The 22,524-nt window shown below is 42.9% G+C and overlaps 1 protein-coding gene across 1 annotated transcript; it reads right to left on the bottom strand.

The window, feature by feature from the left end:
* Positions 1-18,461: 18,461 nt before the first annotated feature.
* TRIL (TLR4 interactor with leucine rich repeats) lies at positions 18,462-20,810 on the bottom strand (the record flags this gene model as incomplete). The annotated part of the gene is made up of 1 exon (XM_084222421.1): positions 18,462-20,810. The coding sequence occupies exon 1, from the start codon at positions 20,655-20,657 to the stop codon at positions 18,462-18,464; it is 2,196 nt and encodes a 731-aa protein (XP_084078547.1). The 5' UTR covers positions 20,658-20,810.
* Between the last annotated feature and the right edge of the window lie 1,714 nt (positions 20,811-22,524).

Here is a 22,524-nt window from a genome sequence, read left to right as displayed (position 1 = left end):
CTCTCCATCTCTGGACACTGAGCTGTGAGCTGCACTTCAGTGAAGCTGAGTATTTGAAAGCCAAATTGTCTCACACAACCCCTGTCTGCAATTCAAGAATGATCCTAAGACTTATTTTCAGTTTTCCACTCCAAAGACAGCAGTAGAACTTTTCCTCTTGAGATCCTATTAGAGCTGGAGTTGGTGGGGTGCATCAAATATACTTAAAATGCATTTATGTGATTTAGTTTCTGTGCAATTCCCCCCCTACCATGCACTCTGCAAGGAGGGCTGCCATTAGTGCGACTCAGTGCTCTGTGGATATCTTTATTTAATTAGCGTTGTTAAATTACATGTCAAAAAACCAACTCCTCCTCTCCTTTCATGTCCATGAAGGTTCCCACAAACAGCAGCACCAGCATCTTCCTGGGAAGCAAAGTTTTTTGGCACCAGGCAGGAATTGCATGTTCCTTGACACACTACAGACAGGCTCGACAGACTCTGTGTGTGACTGGAGACAGGAGCAAGGGCCTGAGGAGAGCAAACTTCAGTTCTCAGAGCCAGGGCTCAAACACTCTTGGTTTCTTTCAGCCTTGTTGCTGGATCACTACTGTCTTGAACAAGGATTACTTTTTGCCCTATTTCTACATTTATTTCCAAATACTAAGCTTGAACAAGGTACAGAGGAGTCATTGCTGAGTGTCCAATTAGCACAACAACAGGAGACCTACTGTTCCAAACAATGAGTAGGAAGTAACTTTTGGGCAAATTTTAAGATTCCATGATCTTAAAACATGATCTCTCACTAATGCATTCCCACTTTCAGAAAGATGCAGATTCCAGTAATTCATCAAGGTTACCAGCTTGCTTGATACCCAGATAAAATAACTTTCTTGCAAGCATCTGACCAGACCACTGAAGCTGACTTTTTTATTACTGTTGTTCCCTTTACTTCAAACTGACCTTCTCTAAGAGCAATATATCTTTCTCTGGTTTAGTAATACCACTCCAGCCCATAAGAGCAGTTTTATTCTGCAACAAAATTGTACAGGGCAAGGAAATGAGAGGGGGGTCTTCTCCATCTGGCAGATGATCCTTAGAAGTAGAGAAGATGTGCAGGCTTATGCTATTAAACCTTTTGAGTTCAAATGGGATCCAGCTGTTTGGGATCCACAGCATTCTTGCAGTTTAACTGTTCACAGTATGTATACTTTCAATCCCTTTATTTTTGTTTTCTTTAATTGTTGGGGCCTGAGATCATAAATGCCTCAGCCTTTCAAACGTGAAGTGCAGCTCTTGGTAATTTGTTCTAATCAACTGCAGTAAGAAATGTCTGCTCCATAACCTTGAATGCTTTTTCTCTCCCTTGACAACAGAATAGACTTCTTACAAAAAAATAAACATCTGGTTTGAGTTGAACATCGAATTGCAGTTGCTTTAAGTGCCAACTATTAAATTACCTCAAATGTTTTATGTTTGAACATGATTTTTCAAGACAGCTAAATTTTTTAACTGTAGCACAAATGTACATTTAAAATTGCTTTAGAAGGTTAAATCCCTTGAACATAGGGAGTTTTTTTAAAACCATGTGTAGTTTGGTCACTCTTCTTTCTTTCCATTTACAGAAATTATTATTACAGGTTTTTTGTACTATCAAATATGCCTCATCAGATGGTAACAGGAATAAAAGCTTTGTCTAGAATTCAGGGACTTAATTCTAAACTCTGGAACATAGGGAGGTGCTGTCAAGACTGTCCAGAATTTACTGAGTCAAGCCAAAAACTCACATGGATCAAGGTTACGACCTGTATTTTCATCAGGAAGCTAAGCATTAAAACTCATATATAAGACTTCCCTCATCTGAAAAAAACCAACCCTCTTTTCCTTATCTAACCTTATTTTCTAGAGATGAGTTTTACAGTCTGATTTGCATGACAGCATTTCAAATTTACAGCTTTACATAAATGTTGCTATTTTCCTGAAACTACCCAATTCTTGATCCACCACATTTTTGCAGGAGAGATTTTTCTTTTCTTTTTTTTTTCCCCCTAAGTAGGTTTCCAGTTCTCTCTGAGGGACTTTTTAAGATAGAGAACAGTACAATTTGAACTATTGAAAGCAAATTAAAATGAACAGCAAATTTGCTGTTTTGCTAATGCTTGCAATTTCTGTATGACTGGAATTGACAGTGTTGCTGAAGGGTTTTTATGATGTTTCAGGGAGAGGAAAAAAAAAAAAAGAATGTTTTATTCATTGTGAGAGGGCTCTAAAAGGGCACCAGGGAAGTGTAAATGAAAACCATTTTCATATTCCCTTCAGTATTTCTGCAAAACCCTTCTCCAAACCAAAACACAGTAACTACAATTGCTGCCCAATAATAGCATTGTTTACTTCTTCCCTGATCAAAGGGAAACCACAAGGAGAATTAACAGAAAAAAAAATTAAATTAAAGCACAGATGACTGCAGCTGGGCAAATTACTGGCAATTACTCTGGTGACTTCTAAATTGGCTGTGACCCAGTGTCAGTGGTTGTCTGTGTTTGTGTTTTCACCAAAGGTGATTGTAATTGTTGTGATGATAGTTACTCCAAGGAGAAATTAGTAATTACAAAGTTGGGGCCACCTGATTAAAGTTTCCATATTATTTAGATGGCTATTCATAATGCTGATTGACTTTTTCTAGAATATTTGAATTCTGTAACACAGCTCAGCCCTCAGATTCACTGAGGAGCACACTGAAACCTTGATAATAATAAAAATCTGCTGATTGTTTCAGGTACTGCATGGGAAAAACAGTGTTTGTGGACTGTAGATAGATAGGAAGAATGACTGAATTTACCAACAGTTTTTTGCTGAAAGTGGTCTGAACGGGTCCAAGGGACACAGGCCCAAGTGACCTTTGAAATCCATCATAGACAACAAAGAGCACATTTTCATTCCAAAAAACATCTAAACCAAACCTGACTAACCAATCCTACTACTGCTAGACATACAGAGTGTCTGGAAAATGGATGTACTTGTTTTACTTTTACTGAACTTCATCAGCAGATATATTCTGGTATATGGGATTAGGGAAAAAAACACTACATGTCTCCAGCTAGCAGTTCTTCTTGTAGCTTGATGGAAATGGCTTCAGTTACCACTTAAATAATGCAAATGGATAGGATGAAAATTAAGTCACAAAATCACAAGAAGTGAAAGGGTGAAATTGGAAGAGACCTCTGAGGTTATGTGGTCCAACACTCTTCTCAAGCAGGGACACACAGAGCCGGTTGCCCAGGACTGTGTCTAGATGGCTTTGAAGCCAATTTCTCACTAATTCTCTCCTTTAAATCCTCTAGTCTGATGAAGTCATTTCAGTTTATGTTACTTATTAGCAGAACTTGCTACTAGAAATTTGCTCTTTGGTTTCCTTCAGTACACTGAAAGAAGTGACACTGTTATTTAGATTCTAGAGGAAAACTGGATCAGGAAGTAACCTGAAAATTGTTGCCACAGAAACAACAAAACTTGCAAGAAAAACAGTAAATGAGGAGATAAGTCCTGGAGGCAATGCACTTTCTCATCAGAAGTGCCTTATGGTGTTTAGGTGAAGAAGAAGCTGAGAGAGCTAAAGAAGCATTCTGGAATGTAGTGACTAGCATGGAGTGCTCAAACAGGAATGCAGTCAATATTGTTTGCACCTCCATATCCTGTCAAATAAATAGGATACTTAATTACCTAAGACAGTTTTTTATAAAAGCTGTTTATTACTTTCCTTCCACTTTTTCCCCAAAATTCACCTGCCTGGTTAACAGTAAAAACCAAGAAGAACCAATAACCTTCAGCTAGTTTTCCCCTGAAATATGTTACTGGTTTTGAGAACTGCTTAAGAAAACCCCAGATTCCTTGAGAAGCTTGCTTTCAACCTAATGTATGAGGCTGGACAGACCCTAAGGTATGTTAATCTGTTCTCCAGTAGAAATAATTTGTGCAGATCTATTTCAGTTGAACTTGTGACATGATAATGGAATAACAATCAATATCAGAGCAGGATTATATCATTACTCTACCACCCAAGAGTCTCTAGTCAGTCTTAAAACCAAACATCATCTACTGAACTTCATATGCCTTCAGCAACAGGGAGGGTGAAACCCAAGGAAGCTGTTTCTTCTGTGTCTGTGAAAGTGGTTAGAGACTGAAAATTATTAATTTCAGAATAAATGTACCTTCAGATTTTATGAAGGAGACATAAATTGATTCACCAATTCAAGTAAGAATATTTGAACAAAGAAGAAAAAGAAATAACTCTGCTTTTGTATTGGGAAAGGGAATCAAAGTAAAACAGGAAGAAAAGGGTCAAAGAAAACTAGCTGCCTTAGAAATGTTCCACTGTTTTCTGGAGAAACCATGTACCGTGATAAAAGGCCTTGAGGCATGGAAGTTGCAGACTACCAGGGCAACTCAAGCAGAGAATACATGCACCAAGATTTTTTGTGTCATTCAGTTTTGTATATACATTATCAAATTAATTACTTGGCTTGTTTATAATCTTAATACATCAACTCTGTAATTATGTGTGACAACATCAAAATTCTGGAGAGGTAAATTTTGCATCCCCAAGGATGAAGCTGTGAGGACACATGCTTGAACTAAGACTTTCAAAGGGGTTTAAATTAGTTGATTTTTAAGCTTCACATCTCTTTTGAAGGAAGGGGAAGGGAAGCGTGCTCAGGAGAGGGGTCAAAGTTACCATGAGAAAATCTGTCAAGAGAGATGCTGGGAATCTTCACAACATAATTAATCTACTTTTTTCTGCAATATAACATAAAAGGTTAATGAACACTCAGCCAGAAAGAACACTTGAAGGGCTCTAACAGATGTGCAGGAACAATGTCAGTAAGAAGTTAAGAAAAGTAGTTAAGGAAAAAAGCGTGAAAATAAAAAGAGACAAGAAGGAAGCAGAAAAAGCCAAAAACTATAAAAAGCCAAAAAGAGCATAAGGGTTGCATTTTAAAAAATGCATGTATCTTTGTGCTCCCTTCTCTCTATCCCTAGTTCCATATACTCAGCTACTATTCTGGACATGCAGTACAGTGTTCTCCTTCAGTCAGTGTTTCTGGCCTTACAGAGTCTGTAGGGGTTTTGGCTCTTACCAAGCTCTCACTCTGAGCAGAAAAGAAGGAAGATTCAAGGAGGAGAGGTAGATGCAGAAAATCTGCACAATGCCTGCAGTGAGTAGCCTGACTGTTTAAATGGGCAATGTGTGCCTTGTGCTCTTCTCAGGGTGGAGCCTGCCACATGCTCCAGGGGTATGCACCACTGCCAGTCAAACTCTCTCTCTAGGAACTCCTACTCCTGAGGCCAAATCTTCCCCCAAGAGCTTTTCTACCAATCTGGGCAAGTCAGCTGCAGCAGAGAATTTCTCCACACCTTGCACATTGCAGTGAGAACTCATGTGAGAGCAGAGGAAGATCACATTCATACTAGAACACCACCTACAGGACTCAGTTAACTTTTTGGCTTGTGGCTGAATTAATAATTGAGTTTAATTCTATGTACCTGCCCACATATCATGTCTCTTACAGAACTCCATGACTGTATACTTCACTTTTTAAAAAGTATCCTATAGCATCCAGGCAACAGCAGCATCACCCTGATGGGAGCTTACACATAGACCTCATGCAGCAATGCAAGTTTCCCATGACTTTCAGCAGCTTTAAGAAATTGCTTTTATTTCCAAGAAATGTGATATTTGACATTACTTGTAATATGACAGCATCAGCCCACAGCTGCAAGTCTCATGCCAAGAGCCTGGGAAAGTGAGTGCAACCACAGCAACCTGTTCAGGGAGAAAGAGAGAAGCAGAAATGCTGTATGGCAAAGATGGAACTTGGCTGTGGAACCTCTCCTTCCAGTTGTCCTAGAGCCAGGAAGAGTCTGTGATCCTATTTAAACTGCCTTTAGACGTGCTTACTGCTCTGATACTTTGCTGCTAGAGGCAGCAGCCCACAGTGTGTACGGACTTTATTTTTTCAAGAGAATTCTGTCCTCAGTGGACTCTGACTATGCAGTGCACAGATGGGCAAAGGGGGTTATGGGGTAGTGAGAGAGTTGAAACACTCATATTCCTTTCTTCTAAAAAAGCCCAAGCAAACAGGAAGATCTTTCTTCTGTCTGTTAGACAGAGATGGAAGAATGAAACAATTCAGCTGGCCAAAACAACCCTATGAGCACTTTTGGCCTTGAATTTTCATAACTCGGTCAAAGGTTCTGCATACTGCTACCCTGTTTTCCTCACCAAGCCCTTGTTTGGCCATCATTCTTGCGGTTGCTGAAGCTTTGTCTCCAGGCAAAATCTCCCTTTTCTTGTTTTCCCATCCCTGCCTATTGGCTACACAACTGGTCTGGAAGCTGCAGTTGGCCTTCTGGGCTCCTTGCCCACATACGGCTGTGGTGGAAATCTCAATGTCTCTGTGCCTTCCCACTCTTCTTGCAGCTGCTCCCCTCTAGAAGGAGGAGGAAGGGTGTCCATGGCATCCCATCCAGTTAGGAGAAGGCTGCAGATGTTAAGCCCTTGCACACAGGAAAGGACTCCAAGATCTGAGCAGGCTTGGACAGAAGGCAACAGCACAGAGCGAGGCACCATGGAGGCAGGCTGCAACAGGTAGAGAATCACCTCTGGTATTGAACAGCCAGCTTGAGCAAACCAAACCAAACAATCCCTACTGCACACAAGGTCTAAGATTTAACCTCCTTAAGCGAGTCCTTAGTGTCCTAAGGACTACTGCATAATAATGCAAATCATTATAACAGGTAAACATTTGCATTCATCCTTCCTTCCCTGAGGACTGTCTTATCCATTCACCTTTTAGAGTGGGATGTCCTTTGATCATAGATCTATAATTTGCTTACTAGAGCTGACTATCCCTATCATTTGTGCATTGTCAGATGCAAATAAACAATCCAGTTGCCTTGCCAACAAGCAGCAAGCAGCAGCAACGTATGTTATCAGTAGTGTTATTACCCAGCATGTTCTGGATGGACAGATGGAGAGGATGAGCATCCATCAGCAAACAGGGCTGTCATTTTAACAGCATTCTGAAAAGTTTGTGCCAGCTTGACCTTACTGGGAAACTACAATTTGTTTCCCTCCACCAGCTTTGCTTAGCACGCCAACAAACAAGGGAGTCACAGAATAACCAAGGCACAGGGAACTCTGAAATCCACACAGTGTTTTTAAGAAACATGTGAAAGAAAAATTTAAACCCAGTATGTTTACATGCAACAAGAACACTGATACAAAAACTGCAGTCCACTGGGACATTCACCCCCTAAGAAGTAGCTTTTAAAATAAACCCATTTCTCATCATGTTTTCTAGTCCTTTGTTTTTCTCCATCCCCTCCAGTCTTATTGCTGCTTGAGATAGCCCTTGTCAGGACAATCTGGACAGTCTTCAAGAGGTGCCAAATTAGAGGGACCACAGGTTTTTCACAGTTAGTTGTTCTTTCCACTGCTGGATTCTTCTAAAGCAAATGAGATTGAATTAATATGTTTTTACTGTATCTGTTCCTCTGCTCTGCTGTTTCCCATGGCCTAGCAGAGGAAGCGTGATTGCCAAGTGTTTTCTCATTTTGTTTAATCTGATACAAAAGGTCACCTCAAGTATCCTTTTGGTATTTGCTCCAGAGCTGAATGTAAGCGGTGGCAGCCCCAAGAAGAATTCATGTTGCTAAACTTCAGAAATATTTGGGTTTTTAGATACAAACAGATGTTTCCTTTTGGTAGCTTGATTTTCCGTGTGATAGTCCAAGAAGCATAATGGGTGTAGCTGAATCACAGATGAATATTTTCCAGAAATCAATTCGTTTCGCACACTGCTTGACCAATTATGAGAGTATAGCTTCACAGTTATGTGAAAGAGATAAGCAATTGATTTGTTTAATCAGATTCCTATTTAAATGGACCACCAATTCTTCTTAATATCCACAGCTAAATTTTGCAGCAGAAGCAGGAAAATAGAAAAATTGGCTCAAGTTCAGGTCTGATTTAGATCCATCAAAATTAGCAAAAACTGGACTCCCTTGGGGTCAGTTGTGCTACACCAGTTTGCCAAAATACAAAAAAAAAAAAAATTCTAGGAATAACTATTTAATCTGGAGGATTCATAAACAACTGTGGATTTATGCTCTAATCCTGTAGTTGAAATTTGTTTTTAACATACAATAGTTTCAGTTATATCCAATGCTGTTCTCCAATACAGTCCCTTTTGCAAAGTGATATACAACTTCACGTAATTTCAAATGGATGGTTAATAAAGTCTTCCTGGATATACTGAGAGGGCTTCTGCCCCTCAGGAAAACACATGCCATTCTGACCTTTTCAAATGCAAAGTACGTGCTCTTTGGAAGTTTGCATTTATGGGTCAGACATAATGAATTTATATGGAAAAGATGAGTCAGGAAAACTCCACATACTTTTTCAGAAGAGTAAATTGACCATTTGAGGACACTAAAAGGGCAGAGGAATTATGAAACAAAGGTTGTTTAAAATGTTTCACCATTGCAGTTAAGCAGATAAAGCATCAACTTTGACCCCTGACTTCAAAACACAGAGGTCATGACTCAGTTTTTGCAGCTCTGCTATAATGACCCAGTTGCCATAATCCTGATGTTTAAAAACCTGAAAAGGCAAAGAAGTAGGGCACATGGACAAGGCCTATATTATACAGCAGGAAAAAACCCAAACCAAAACCCAAGAAGCAAATCAACTGCCAAAGGCTTCTGAGAAATGCATGCTGATGCCAGCAGTGCACAGGGGGGTGGCCTGGGACAGAGGGAGAGCGCTGCAGGGGAGACCAGCAAGAGAAGCTGCCTAAAATGAAATGAGTGCCTTAGAGAATCATGCCAGATTCAGAATTCCTCTTTATAATGTATGAATTACTCTTGTTTTGAATATTCAGATTCCTGAACAAAAATCAATTTCTGACTGTTCTTGCCTGATTTTGATCACTTCTGGTCCAAAGGGCACTGTTTGAAAAACAGGAGCTACGGAAGCTCTTTGAAGTGAAAACACACACAGGTGATAAAAGCTCTGCCACTGGCAGGTATGTCAGGATTTGACTTCTGTCTGTCAAGAAACTTAAGAAACTAGTTTCAACCAAAACGAAAAGATCACAAACATAGAACAGGAGAAGTCCGACAGCTTTTCCCTCTCAGGAGGGGCAGCAGTTGTTCTGAAGAATCAGACCAAATAGAGCACATAGATCACTGGGGCTGTCTGCCTGCATTATTGTCAGCTGCATGATAAAGCTTTAGGCAAGAAACACATTTCCTAAATTCATAATTCCTCTTTCCTTGTACTTTTTTGATACTGCATAAAAACAACACCCAATATTTTCACTTGCCATGCTGCAGAAAAATGCAACCTGAGTGGCTACAGAAGAACCAGGTCAAAACACAAAGTAAGAGGTACAAAACGTTACACCTCATTACAGACCACAAGGAGAAACAAAGAGCAGATAATAGTGATATACAGGGAGGATAACAGGAGAGACACAGTGAGAGATACAGGGAGTATAACACATGAATTTGGACAGCTGTCCGTGTAATGACCATAATGTTGAACTTGGATGCCTCTTGAAATCTGAATTTTACACATTTTGTAAGGCAACATATTTTCTAAGCACCTCCAGCTTCTCAGACACATTGAGAGAATGCTCAGCCTCCTTAAACACATATTCCAGTAATTTTTATTGTATTAATCCAAAAGCCTCTAGCCAGGTGAAGCAGCAAAATAAAATAGCGAAGATGACAAAGAACATTTCAGGGGAAAACCCCCACAGTATAGTAATTTATAATCCTAAAGGATGAAATCAGGTCTAGTGATGTTTTTCACATGCTCAAATTTTGTAGTGTTCCAAATCTGAATAGCCAAATGGTTATTCCAGTGCATACATGTTTGAGTCCTGCCACTACTCTCACTTCTGGTAGACTTTGGCAAATGTAGTATATGGCAAAGCTCTAATCCATGAGCTTTTTACCATGAGGGTGTGGGTGTTTGTGTGTGAAACAAAAATCAAAACAAACCTGTTCTAATTGTTAGAGTTTGACTGTATTTGGAAGGTAGGAAAAATTGTCAATTCTCCTGTTTCATAAGCAACTGCATACCTCAAGCTCTAGGAGGTTGTAAATTAAGATGATTTTCTACCACAGTATAAGTGAAAAGGCTAAAAGTAAAAAACTTTTAAGTGAGAATGGCAGAGATTTACAGGTACAGCTGCGCTAATTGGAATGGTGGGTGATTTTAGCAGGTTGGATAAAAGCATATGATCAGACTGAAATTCAGGTATGCCTCAGGTACACTTGCAAGTGCCAATAAAAACAAATGAATGCAACATCTGAGTAGATCAGTATCACTGGAAGCTAACAGTTTGGAATTCATTCGTATTTTCTGTCTGGGACTTATTCTAAATACTTCTGAATAAAATATATGAAAGACTACTTGAAAATGCACCAAATTATACACTAGAAACACCTCAAAGAACTGCTAGCACCTTCAGCAAACTGCCAGTTACTTCAGCCTGTGCTGATTTCAGTTTTACAGAGGAAAACTAAGGAGACTTCATCTTCAAAAATGTCAGGTTTTTGATGTTCCCTTTAGTATGAATACTATTTATAGCTCTCCAGTTACCAAATCAGCTTAGGTCAATACATATGTTATAGAATAAATAAAGTTCTTAGCCATTCTGGTGACAAAAATGCTGAGCCAGAATCTGTTTTCCATCTGAGCCACAGAAATGGAAGGAAGGGATGTCTTTATTTTCTGCTGGACCTCTACAGTCTCAGGTTCTTCAGGGATATATCCTAGCAGGAAAACCAAAAGGCTCTGCACTTTATGCAGCAGAATAGTATCAGTGCGATCCCAGTGAACCATTCCACCCAAATCATTCCTGAACAAAATAACTTCAATTTAAGCTGCATTTATTGAAAATTCGATACTCCTTTCTTTTCTTACTAAGAACAGATTGCATTTTGGCTGTTATCTGTAGGCTGTAAATGGCTGTTATCTCTTATTTCAAAACAGATAAAACAAACCAAAACAAACTCCCATTATATAGAGTTTAAAAACCAGATAGGAAAAAAATAAACATCTGCTGGCCCGAATGCTCCAAATTTCTTGAAAAAAGTCCCTATGCCAAGGAGTAAGATGCCAGAAGAAGGTAGTGCTACACCAGGAAGAGCACACAGGTGGAAGGCACCAGTAGAACTGTACAGCAAGGATCCCAGCACCTTCACCAGGCTTATAGCAACTACTGGGAAGTTCCAGATTTTTGGCTTGTTTACTACTTCATTCATTTTCATAATGAACTCAGTGATTACAGATAGCTCTGAGTTATTTCTGCTACCCTTGCACTAAAAAGCTGCAACAGAGTTTTATACTGCCAATACCAAATACAGGAGTGATACTGGGAGGAAGAAAACCCAAAGGTTTTGGCAAAATATTTTAAATTAAATGGTTTTAGGCAACAAGAGGAGGAGGAGAAATTTGGTAGAGGGAAAATTAATTAATTGGGTCCTTATGGTAATGTCTTTAAATATCTGAGTTAACAACTTACAGCAATGCTCGTGAAAGATTGTCCCTCTTTGGTAATGATCAGCTGAGACAGACATTCCCACGTCAGTTTACACTAAAGTTCATCTCTCCAATTTTATCAGATCTGAGAAGTTATGCATTTCTTTTCAAGCTGAACGTCTTAGAGCACAGTCCTCCAATACAATTCATTCCATCACCACAGACCTATTACTGATGGGTCCCTACATTAAGAGTCTTGAAGTCTTTTCACTCTCATGGAGTGAAAACAGAGGAAGGATTAAGCTGCTGCTGAAAAGAAAGAAAAAAAAAAAAAAAAAAAAGGCAGGCAAGCTAGAACATCTGCTGTATGTACTGAGCAACACTCCAAACTGTCTCATAAGTCTAACATATGCTCCCTGTCTTGCAGCATGCTTGTTCAAGATTTAGATCGTGACACAGTAACGGCAAATAAACCACGTTATCATTCAGTTATAAACAACATTTTTTTTCCTGAAACCATTCTTTTCCTGAGAGTGTTCCTCTACAGTGAAATGTTTTTTGACCTTTCATCCGATTGGTATCACTACTGTGTAATCCCCCTACTTCAAATTGTTTTACAGCAGTCAGATAGAGGCTGCTACAGTGCTGAGCAACTTTAAAAGTTTAACTTCAATGTTTAAATATTTAGCAAGACAAGGAAAATAAATGGTACAATCATAGGTATGTCAATGGTACAATGACAGATGAGAGGCTAAAGACTGTACTAAAATATGGATTTGGACATATCAAAAGAGGTCCTTCTCACTGTCAGGATGAAGTACAGCAGTGTAACAGTGAATCACAGTGAACTTTTCTGGATCCAGACAGGATACACATGTATCTCCATGTAGTATAATTTGTTAACAAATGCCGATCTTGGCTCTTGTTGGCAAGGAATTAAATTAGAATTCCATGCAACTACTTACAACCTTCCTACCTTCTTCATGTTCCACGGAAAGAATATTCCTTTATTGACTTAAAACTGACATTCAGGTTTATTTCAAAGACAACATCCCTGATTTATTTGTCCCTTAGGAGATAAATCAATCTCCCAATGAGAAAACTTGTCTCATTATCTTTCTGTATATGATTTCTCTCTATTATATTTATCTAGGCCTTCTTCAGCTATTCAAATTACTTCTAAATATTTACTACAAGTAAACAAACATACACAGAACTAATGACAATGAAACAAATTGCACACGAGAAGCTAAGTGAACCAGGAAAATGCTGGTTAAGGATTTCTGCCAAGGACTTCACAAAAAGCTTATCTGCTCTATTTCCTTGAATTCTTGTCCTATAGTCAAGTTTGGTCTTTTCCTAGTCTCACATGGCAAAGCAAAATGAACTAGACCAGCCCAGACTGAGGCATCATGTGCTACATTACAGCAAGATATTTGCCATTGCTAGAAAGCACAACTGTGACTCTGCATGAATGTTTTGTTGGGCATTCATTCTCACAATATTCTAAAAAATAAACCACTCACTTCACAACCTCTGAGCACTTGCTACATTACAAAGTGCTATGCATATATTGACTGACAGATTGCTTTAATGTTTGTTCAGATTCTCTCTTGGTACAGGTTCCATGTGGGTGGACCTCAGAAGTGCAATAAATTTTGAAATACTGAATATACACAAAATTGAAATATTTGGGGGGAAAAAAGTGATTAGAGATTATGTTTGTCTGGACATTAAAAAAAAACACCTAAGTAAAGTAAAGAACAGGAATACAACTATATCTCAAGTCAAGAAACACTACAATTTATTAGCTAAGGACTGCTTTACTTGGCAACAGCTTCAAATGCACTTTGTGATGAAAAATCAGGTTATACCTTGGTGAGAAGAAATACTTTTAACAGTATGCCAGCTTTCTTTTTCACACTCAATAGCTTCTGAGATTTATTTATGTGGGAGTCTTCCCATTTCTGGACAATAAACAATTTATTTCTACATCATAGAATTATTAAACCTAGATTATCAAATTATAAATAAATGTACCTTTAAAAATCCAACAACAAAGGAGATGTGTGTCACAGCATAGAAACTCATAAAGTCTTTTTAAAGTGTCAGATTCCCTCCTTGTTAGTAAATATCTCTATTATGTTTGAAACAGTTTTCGTCCAACTATTTATTCATACTGTATTATTAATTCTAATTCTTATGGTCTTGTTTGTAAAAACAAATGAGATATCAATTTATTTAAAAAGACTTATCAAGGAGCATCTCTATAAATAAAGTCATGTACAATGATATTAAGATAAATATTTGTGTTTAAAGACAATTGACTATTTTTCTACAGGAATTTAATTTCTATGGGAATTAAAGTATGCACTTGAGAAAACTCAACTTTTTATGGAGAAAAACACAACATCAGTATTTGGACAGGCTGCCAAAACAATGCTATATTTAGCATGGAGCAAAAAGGATAAATCCAACATCCAGCACACACTGTTTCCTAATACTTATTCCTCATTTCTACTTAGAAAATATCAGATTATAGATTTGACATTTATGAAACAAAATATCTCAAAGGAGTTGACCACATGAAAAAATCAAGTACATCCCTATGCATGCATAATTTGTCGGATTTAATTAATTAATTTTAAAAATATTTCTTTAAACCAAAGCTTTACCCATGGATCTTACACAACATATGTTCACCCTTGGTGGCCAGAGAAACGTGAATTAGTGGGAGCAGCCAGGTTTTTGGAAATCAAGTAGTATTTCTCTTGTTCACTGGTGGAGTTTTCTACAAATATGTATATTGTCACGGAAACAAATTATTTTTGTAGACTCATCCCCTACAACCAGAAACTTAGTTTACTAGCAAAATAAATATCCTGATAAGTAGACAAAAAAGTATCCTGGAGCAGACTTTTTTTTTCCTCCCAAATCCTCATTTTTCAAATCTCTTCCAGGAAGGAGCAGAAAGGAGAAGACAAAAGAGACATGCATACTTTACCCAGTCCCTTCTTCCCAGGGTTCAAATGTTGATATTTTAAAATGTGGCACTTGCAGTGCATTGTGAAAAGTAAACAGCACGGCATAAAGAAATCAACATTTCTATAAATTTAACTGTGGTAGCTCAGGCTCTGATAGTCAAGCTTTTTGACAAGGGGCATTCATCCACACACAGACATTCACTGACACCATTGTACCTTTGTTCCCTCCAGATTGTTTCTCTCTAGCCCCATGCTGTAACCTCAATATTTCTAGGAACTTAAAAAGAAGTTCCAAGTATTTTCAAGTCTGCTGATCATTAATAATTTCCAGTAAAGTTAGATCACCTACAGAGGATTTTTCTCTAATGTGAATAGCCGAGATTTTCTTAGACTGTGGCCAGACTGAATGTCAAGACTAACCGAGATTGTCCAGCAGCTTTCCATCCTTCACTGTTCTTTCCTGCCTCTGAACCCCACACCCAGTACTTGTGTGAGTTAAGCAGAATCAAAGAACCTGAGCTGGATGAAAAATGGGGGAGAGGGGAGGTGCTAGGAAAGGTTATTTTCCATAAGGATCAGTTTCACAGTTCACCTTCCAGCTGCACAAGCAACCATGCCAGCTGGATGAAGTGAGGTCAGGAATTGATGAGGGGGAGCAGGAGGTGACAGTCTGCCAAATCAGGCAGTGCTGATGCTAAGGAAGTCCTGGTACCTCTTGCAGACCCCCCAGCAGCAGTCCACATAATTTGATGGGGCAGTATTTTGGTGATTTTCAATCTTTGATATATGCCATGTTCAGTAATTACTCAGCAGAACAGTACTCAGTTCACTCTTTCCTGAGCTGCATGCATTCCATGAGAGGACATGGCAGTAAAAATCTATTTCTGCTAGAAAGATAAACATTTTGAGCACAAATTGAGGGCAGATTCATCCACTTAGAAAGGGCTGTTTTTGCAGTCATTCTTAAGGAAGGAGCTTACTAAAAAAGACTCAAGTACATATAAATACTACTGGTAAAAACAGAGCCATGTTGTATTTACATTTTTCAGTTATTCAAGGTCACTGACATTTCTTTCCTCAACCACCTGCTAGTACAGTTCCCTCCCTGCAAAGATGCTGCAAGTAATATCTGCAGACAAAGCCTGTAAGAATTCCTAGTTACAGAAGTTGTGGCTTTTAAAAAGCCAACAGCTTCATGCTGTTAACCTCTTTTTGTTGTTATTGTTGCGCAGATCTATGTATCTACTTCTCCTAGGTTGAAATAAAAAAAGCCGGTTCCATTTCAATCTAGCATTTCTCCAGATGTTTGCAAAAATTCAAAAAGAAGCAGTGAATTCTTAATTAGAACAACATGCATATGCTGAACAAGACACGCTGATATAATTACCCTGATAATACTGAAAAACCCTCAGAATTGTAACTTCCAATGAGCATAAACTACTGGTATGATCCCAAACATTCATTTTTTCTTAACTTTCCTCATAAAGGATCAACGGTTCACTGATGTAACAGCACCTTATTAGCTTATCCTTGAGACAGTGGTCTATCTGTTTCACAACTGCCCGTTTTAGTTTTCTGTTTGCACTGTCCAAGCATATTAAAAACAAAATAGGAAACATTATGTACGTTCTTTTATATCAAAAGATATCAAAAGAATTATGGGACATTGTCCAGAGCCCTCATGCTCATAAAATGAAGAAGTTATAGCCAATCTATGATTGAAGAAGGATGCTTGATGAGATACAAGGTAAGACACAAATTTTCTTTTGGCAAATGGATTTATTGACAATTGACTATAACCATGTACAGCATCTATGCATCTCCCATTGGAAGAATATCCAGTGATAGAGCTAACGTTAGTGTGATACACAGCTTTACTCAATAATCCCACTGCATTTCTAACAACAAACAGTGGTGTATTCCACAATCATAAATGGTCAAAAGCACCCAGGCGTCCAAAAGAACAGAAACTTTAAATTCTTAACAAAAAATGAAACCTGATACTGCATTCCCTCAATTTTAATTCCACTCAACATGATGTCTATTGCAGTGAATTTTAATCTATACACTGACGACCGAGTTTAGCCCCTGATATTCATGAAAACTACAGCCTGTCAAAATGAAATCCCAAAGGATTTCTTGCTACTGACCCAAGAAACAAGACTTTGATTTTTTTCTTTCTCTGTGGAAAAGACAAAGATTAAGGCAAATGATCTCTACACTCTCTCCCTCAGAACATAAAGTCTTTTCTCTCTATTCAGTCACTGAACTCCAACTGAAGGTACCAGTTACTATGGTATCTTTTGTAAACACTTGTTCATCTGAAAAAAATGAAAAGAAAAAAAAAAAAAGGAGAGAAAACCTCCAAATTGCTTACTTGCAATTATGGTAATAAACAACTTGTAGTCACGAACACCTCGGGTCAGCAATGAATGCATGATATTGTGACAAATGTCTCCATAGTACATTAACAGTTCCTTCAAGCCATTCAGTTCCACAAGAGTTCATCTGAGGTTGCACATTAAATTCAAAGGAGCAGAAGTTGTATCAATGGTCTCAGCAATTTACTAAACTCCATCTAAAACATTTGCATTTAAAGTGCAATCCTGATTTGGACCTCTTTAACTAGCTCATTTGTAGACCACACAGAGAGATTTATTAATGTAAACTAAACCACCATATTTTGTAATAACAGAACCACGTTCTGTAAATATTTAGGAAAAAGTCTGAGAAGTAGAGAGCAACTGACCATAAAATGATTAGCATTGCTCTGAAACCAAAAGCAAAATCCTAATAAAAAAAAAAAAACTCACAACAACCTACAAACCAAAACAACTCAAACATTACATACTACTGCATAAGGGTTTAACTCTAGCATTACTCATTCAGCTACACAAAACACATAATCTAGATTAATACACAAAATGTTTTATTTCACAGTGAGGTACATAAAGCTTCTAACTTTAGTAGGCTAAGGCTAGGAGAGAATTGCCTGTTAGGATAAAGATTGTTTCACATTCCTGAAATATTCTCACCTATTATTGTTTCTGAAATAAGGCACCAATGATTTATTTATCCATCAATAGTTCACCTCTGCACCTACACATTTAGAAATGAAGATGGATTATGTGAGGGTCAGTGATCTGCTGACCATCATGGACCCAGACAACTGCAGCACACATTAATGTGTACAAGTACCAAGCAGTATTTATTCAAAAACAATTTAAAAATAGCTCATTTGTAAACATTCTACAAAAAACTGTTAGTTTTTTCTTAGTGGTGTCAGCAATATATTCCTGTAGAACTAACCAGCTGCATTATTGTTTCTCATTTACAGAAAAGTATGAAAGCACACTTGTGCACATTAAATTGCCTCACATTCGGTTTGAGTTGAAACGGCACAGCCTTCAAACTATTGAGCAAAACTCCCTACATTTCCAGCCCTCCAGATAACTCCTTGGTTGCAAACAGTTCAATGAAAAGATGACCCTCGATTCAAATTTTTGATTAGGAAGGACTGGTGCCTCGGAAAAGACCTGTTCAAAGCTCCTCACACAGGGCCAGGCCGCTCACTGGAACTTGCTCCCAACCTGCAGTCGGAGGAAACCACCTGTAAAATAGCACACTTAAATTAACAGCTCTGAGTTTCCTTAAGGGAGGCACTGGCTGCTGTTTGCAGTAGCTCCTGCCGTTTGCTCCTCATGGCAAGGCCCGGTTACCGCCTGTCAGGGCTTTTCCTTGGCTTAGCGACGATTCCTGACAAAACGGCGAGGCGCCGCCAGAAGAAACCCCGTCCCACAGGAAGCCTCAGCGCCGGCCCGCAGCAAGGACGGCTGAAGGCAGCCACGGAGCCGCACCATCCCCTCGGAGGCCGCGACCCCTGGGCCCGCACCATCCCCTCGCAGAGCGGCGTCCGCCTTCCCCCGCCGCGGGCCCGGGCGGGCTCAGTCGGCGAAGCGCTGCAGCAGGCGCTCATCGCCGTGCCGGCCGCTGCCGCTGTCCATGAAGCGCTCGCAGGGAAACTCGATGAGGTCGGCCTCGCTGAGGGCGCAGGCGGCGGCGCCGCGGGGTGGCCGGTGGGACTGGAAGCCCGAGAAGTCGGCGGAGACTCCGGTACCCATGGAGCGGAGCGGGCGGCGTGTGGAGTAGAGCTGCCGCACGTGGACCGGGGCCGCCTTCCGACGCCGACGGCCCAGCACCTTCTTGCGCAGCAGGCGGGCGGCCCAGGCGGCCAGGGCCGCCAGCAGCAGCAGCGCGTTCACCGCCAGCAGCACCAGCGTGAGCAGCTGCTGGTCGGGGCCGCGAGGCCCGCCCGCCGCCGCCGCGGTGCCGCCCTCGGGCAGGGTGACCAGCCCGGCGCAGTGGTCCCGCGGCGCCACCGGGCACACGCGGCCGCCCAGGACGCCCTCGACGCACACGAGGTAGGGGGTGTCCGGGCGGAGCTCCCGCAGCGTGGCCGCCGGCTCCCCGCGCTCCGGCAGGTACACGAAGCGCTGGAACTTGACGGCGGCGCCGAAGCGGTCGAAGAGCAGGCGGAATCGCGCCTGCCCCAGCAGGCGGGGGCTGCGGTGAGGCCGCACGGCCCAGCGCACCGTCACCCAGCTGGAGCCCACCGCCTCCACCGACAGGTTGTGCAGGAACAGCTTGTTGAAGTCGCACGGGTCGGACACCAGCGGCGGGACCACGGCGGCACCGGCCCGTCGGGGCCACGCCGCTGCACTGGGCAGCGGTGCCGGCGTGGGGCTGGCGGCTATGGGCACCCCCATCATCAGGCGGGCGGTGGAGGCGGCCGGCGGTGGCCCTGGGGGCAGCCCCGCTGCACTGTTGTTGCCACCAAGCCCCTCGGGGGTTGGCGGGGAGGGAGAGGCACCATCGGGGCAGGGGCTGCCGTCCTGCGGCAGCGACAGCTGGGCATCCTGCACGTAGTCGAGGTACTTGCCGGCCAGGGCGGGTGGCAGGTGGCACTGCACGAAGACGGTGAGCAGGCGGCCTTGGGAGTGCCAGGCCGCCAGCCAGCGCTTGAGGCCGCGAAGGCGGCAGTCGCAGCTCCAGGCATTCCCCTCCAGCTCCAGGCGGTAGAGGGCCAGGCTGGAGGCAAAGAGCTCGCCAGGGAGCGTGGCCAGTGCGTTGTCCCGCAGGCTGAGCTCCCGCAAGCGGCCGAGGCGGCCGAAGGCGGCCGGGTGCAGGGCGGTCAGTGCATTGCGGCTGAGATCCAGTGCCTCCAGGCTGTCCAGCGGCTCCAGTAGGGTGGCAGGTAGGTGGCTCAGCAGGTTCCCCTCCAGGCGCAGCTCCTTCAGCGATCCCAGCCCCCTGAAAGCATCCGGGGCCAGGTGAGACAGTCGGTTGCCGCTGAGTGAGAGCTTTGCCAAGCCCGGCAGGTGCTGGAACAGCCCCCCTGTCAGCTGCCGCAGGCTGTTGCTGGCCAGCAGCAGGGTATGAAGGGAGCGCAGTGGCCCAAAGATGTCTGGGTGGCGAAGGGAGCTCTGCTGGTTCCCTGAGAGGTCGAGGAAGCGCAACTTGGCCAGGCCAGTGAAGGCACCGCGACTCAGCCAGCGGATGCGGTTGGACTCCAGGTGCAGATAGAGTAAGTTTGGCAGCCCTGAGAAAGTGGAATCGCCCAGCGAGCCCAGCTCGTTGCCATCCAGCCGCAGCTTGACAAGGCTGTCGAGGCCAGAGAAGGAGGCAGCGCTGAGACGGCCGATCTCGTTGGCGTTCACGTAGAGGATGCGCAGCTTGGCCAGGGTGCTGAGCGTGCCAGGGGCCAGCGCTGGCAGCAGGTTGTTGCCCAAATAAAGCTCCTCCAGCCGCTCCAGGCGCTCAAAGGCCTTGGGGTGCAGTGAGCGGATCCGGTTGTACTGCAGGTCCAGGCGCTGGAGCCCTGCCAGGCGGTGGAAGTCGAAGGCGGAGATGTTGGCGATGAAGTTGCCCCCGAGGCTGTAGGTCAGGATGTCCTGCGGCTCGGCAGTCTTGGGCACGGAGCGCAGGCCCCGGTTGGTGCAGAGGAGGTGCTGGTGCTGCTGGCAGTCGCATGGCTCGGGGCAGATGGGCTCGGCCGCGGGCAACAGCAGGAGGATGAGGGGGACGGAGCCCCAGAGCACCCGCGGCATCGGCATCAGGCGGACCCGGCGCGGCGCCCCCATCCCGGGACGAGCCGTGGGCTGCTTCCCCCGCCGGCTTTGTGTCTCTCCAGCATCCCCTCCGCCTCCTCCGCGGCTGCTAATGGGCCCCTCCTCCTCTGCTCCGCGCCGGGCTGAGCTCCGCACCGGGCAGGCAGGCGCGGCGGCGGCTGCAGGTCGCGGTGTCCGGCACCATGGGCTCGGCCGAGGCGGCCGGGAGCGCTGCCGGGGCCACCGCCCGGGCTCTGCCGCCCCTCGCGGCCCACGGGGCGGCGGTGGCGGAGCCGGCGCTGCCGCGGGGGGCGGGCGCGCTGCGGAGCGGAGTGGGGCGGCTGCTCCGCTGGCTCTCCCAGGGGCGGAGGGGACGGGCGGGGAGGGGACGGCAGGGGGCGGCGGGCGGAGCGGGGAGCGGGAGAAAGACGAGCTCCGAAAGTTGCCGAGAAAACTCAGCGGAAATTCGTACTTCCCACACTGTGCCCCGGGGGACCGGAGGATCGGATGGAGCGGGGGAGAGGGAGGACGGCGCGGCGGGGGGGCGGGGCGAGGAAGCCCGCGGCCGGTCCTGGCTCGGCTCAGCCCCGGCAGCGAGCAGGGGCGCAGAGTGGGAAAGTAGGAATTGGAACCGGCTGTGGCTGCCTCCCAGCAACATGGGTTGCAGATAGAGCTGCTCATCGGGGAGGGGGAAGGGAACAGAAGTAAACTAGACGTCGTCTGCCCACCCCATCTCTCTTTTTTTTTTCCCCCTTGTATTTAGAAACCTGCCAAAAGCAATAGTTACGGTTTACCACGGATTGAGGACTTTTCTTTGTGTTGAGCAAACGGCAATCAGAGGACTAAACCTCATGTAGTACATAAAGGAATGAATTTTCATTCTTTCTCTGCACCGTCCTGCCCACCAGGTTCCCGTAAACGCTGCCAGTGAGGATGCAATTGAACATGGCTCCAGCTCCATGAGAGGCTCGTCAGAATGATCCAGATGTTCTTCAGAAATTCCTGTCTTAAAGATTCTTCTTACCCAAAAAGACATAAATTCAAAGCAAAAGGAAGGTGTTAGAAAGCACACTTAAAACGAAACAGAATGGGTAGCTATCCTTTAAATTACTTGCCTTTGGCATTTTTTGTTTTTCTAAGACGACACCAATCGAGTAAATAAGTGCCTAAGGGCAGGAGGAAATGCCTAAATACTTAGGTATATAGGATATCCAGGGGTGATGAGGGAAAGAAGGTAATGACCAGACTACTCTGCTGCAAATGTAATAAATATGTTGGAAGCTGATTACACATGAAGTTGGATGCAACTGCACACACTTTGATTACATTTCTGGACTAAAGCTGTGCACAAACCCCACTTCTTTCTCTTACCAAAAAGCTTTAGACAGCTTTTGTGGGAACTTTGTTTTAGTGGACATGTCAACATGAGCAGGTAGCATGAGTGGTACTTTGTCATGAGGCCCTGTTGTCTGCTTTCACATTACTTTGATCCAACTCTGATTTGCTTCTGAAGAAACCTTGCTATCATACAGGCCTGTTCTTAGCTTATCTTGTTTTAAGTTTATGTCCTAAATTGTTGTTGTTTTCTGAATGTGGACTCAAGAGGCTTGTTTAATTATTGAATGAATTAGAACGTTTCTGTATTGTAACTGCTGTATTTTGAACATGCTTGATTAGCAAGATGTTTTTTCCAGAAATCAGTCTGAATAAGTTTCACAAAAAGAACTTTTTGCTAGCCTTCTTTATTCATTTTCCAGGTTACTCAGAAAACAGCATTTATTCATGATTCGAATGACCATGGGTTAAGAATTTAGACATTTTATCTCAGTCTCTTCCTTATTGACTATTTTTTCACTTTTCAGCTTTTTCTTTTCAGTACATCACATCATGTCTAATATTC

Source organism: Fringilla coelebs (assembly GCF_963513975.1).
Source record: "Fringilla coelebs genome assembly, chromosome: 1".
Taxonomy (NCBI): Eukaryota; Metazoa; Chordata; class Aves; order Passeriformes; family Fringillidae; genus Fringilla; species Fringilla coelebs.
Note: the sequence above shows the minus strand (reverse complement) of the source record. Positions and strands in the feature narration are given on the sequence as shown.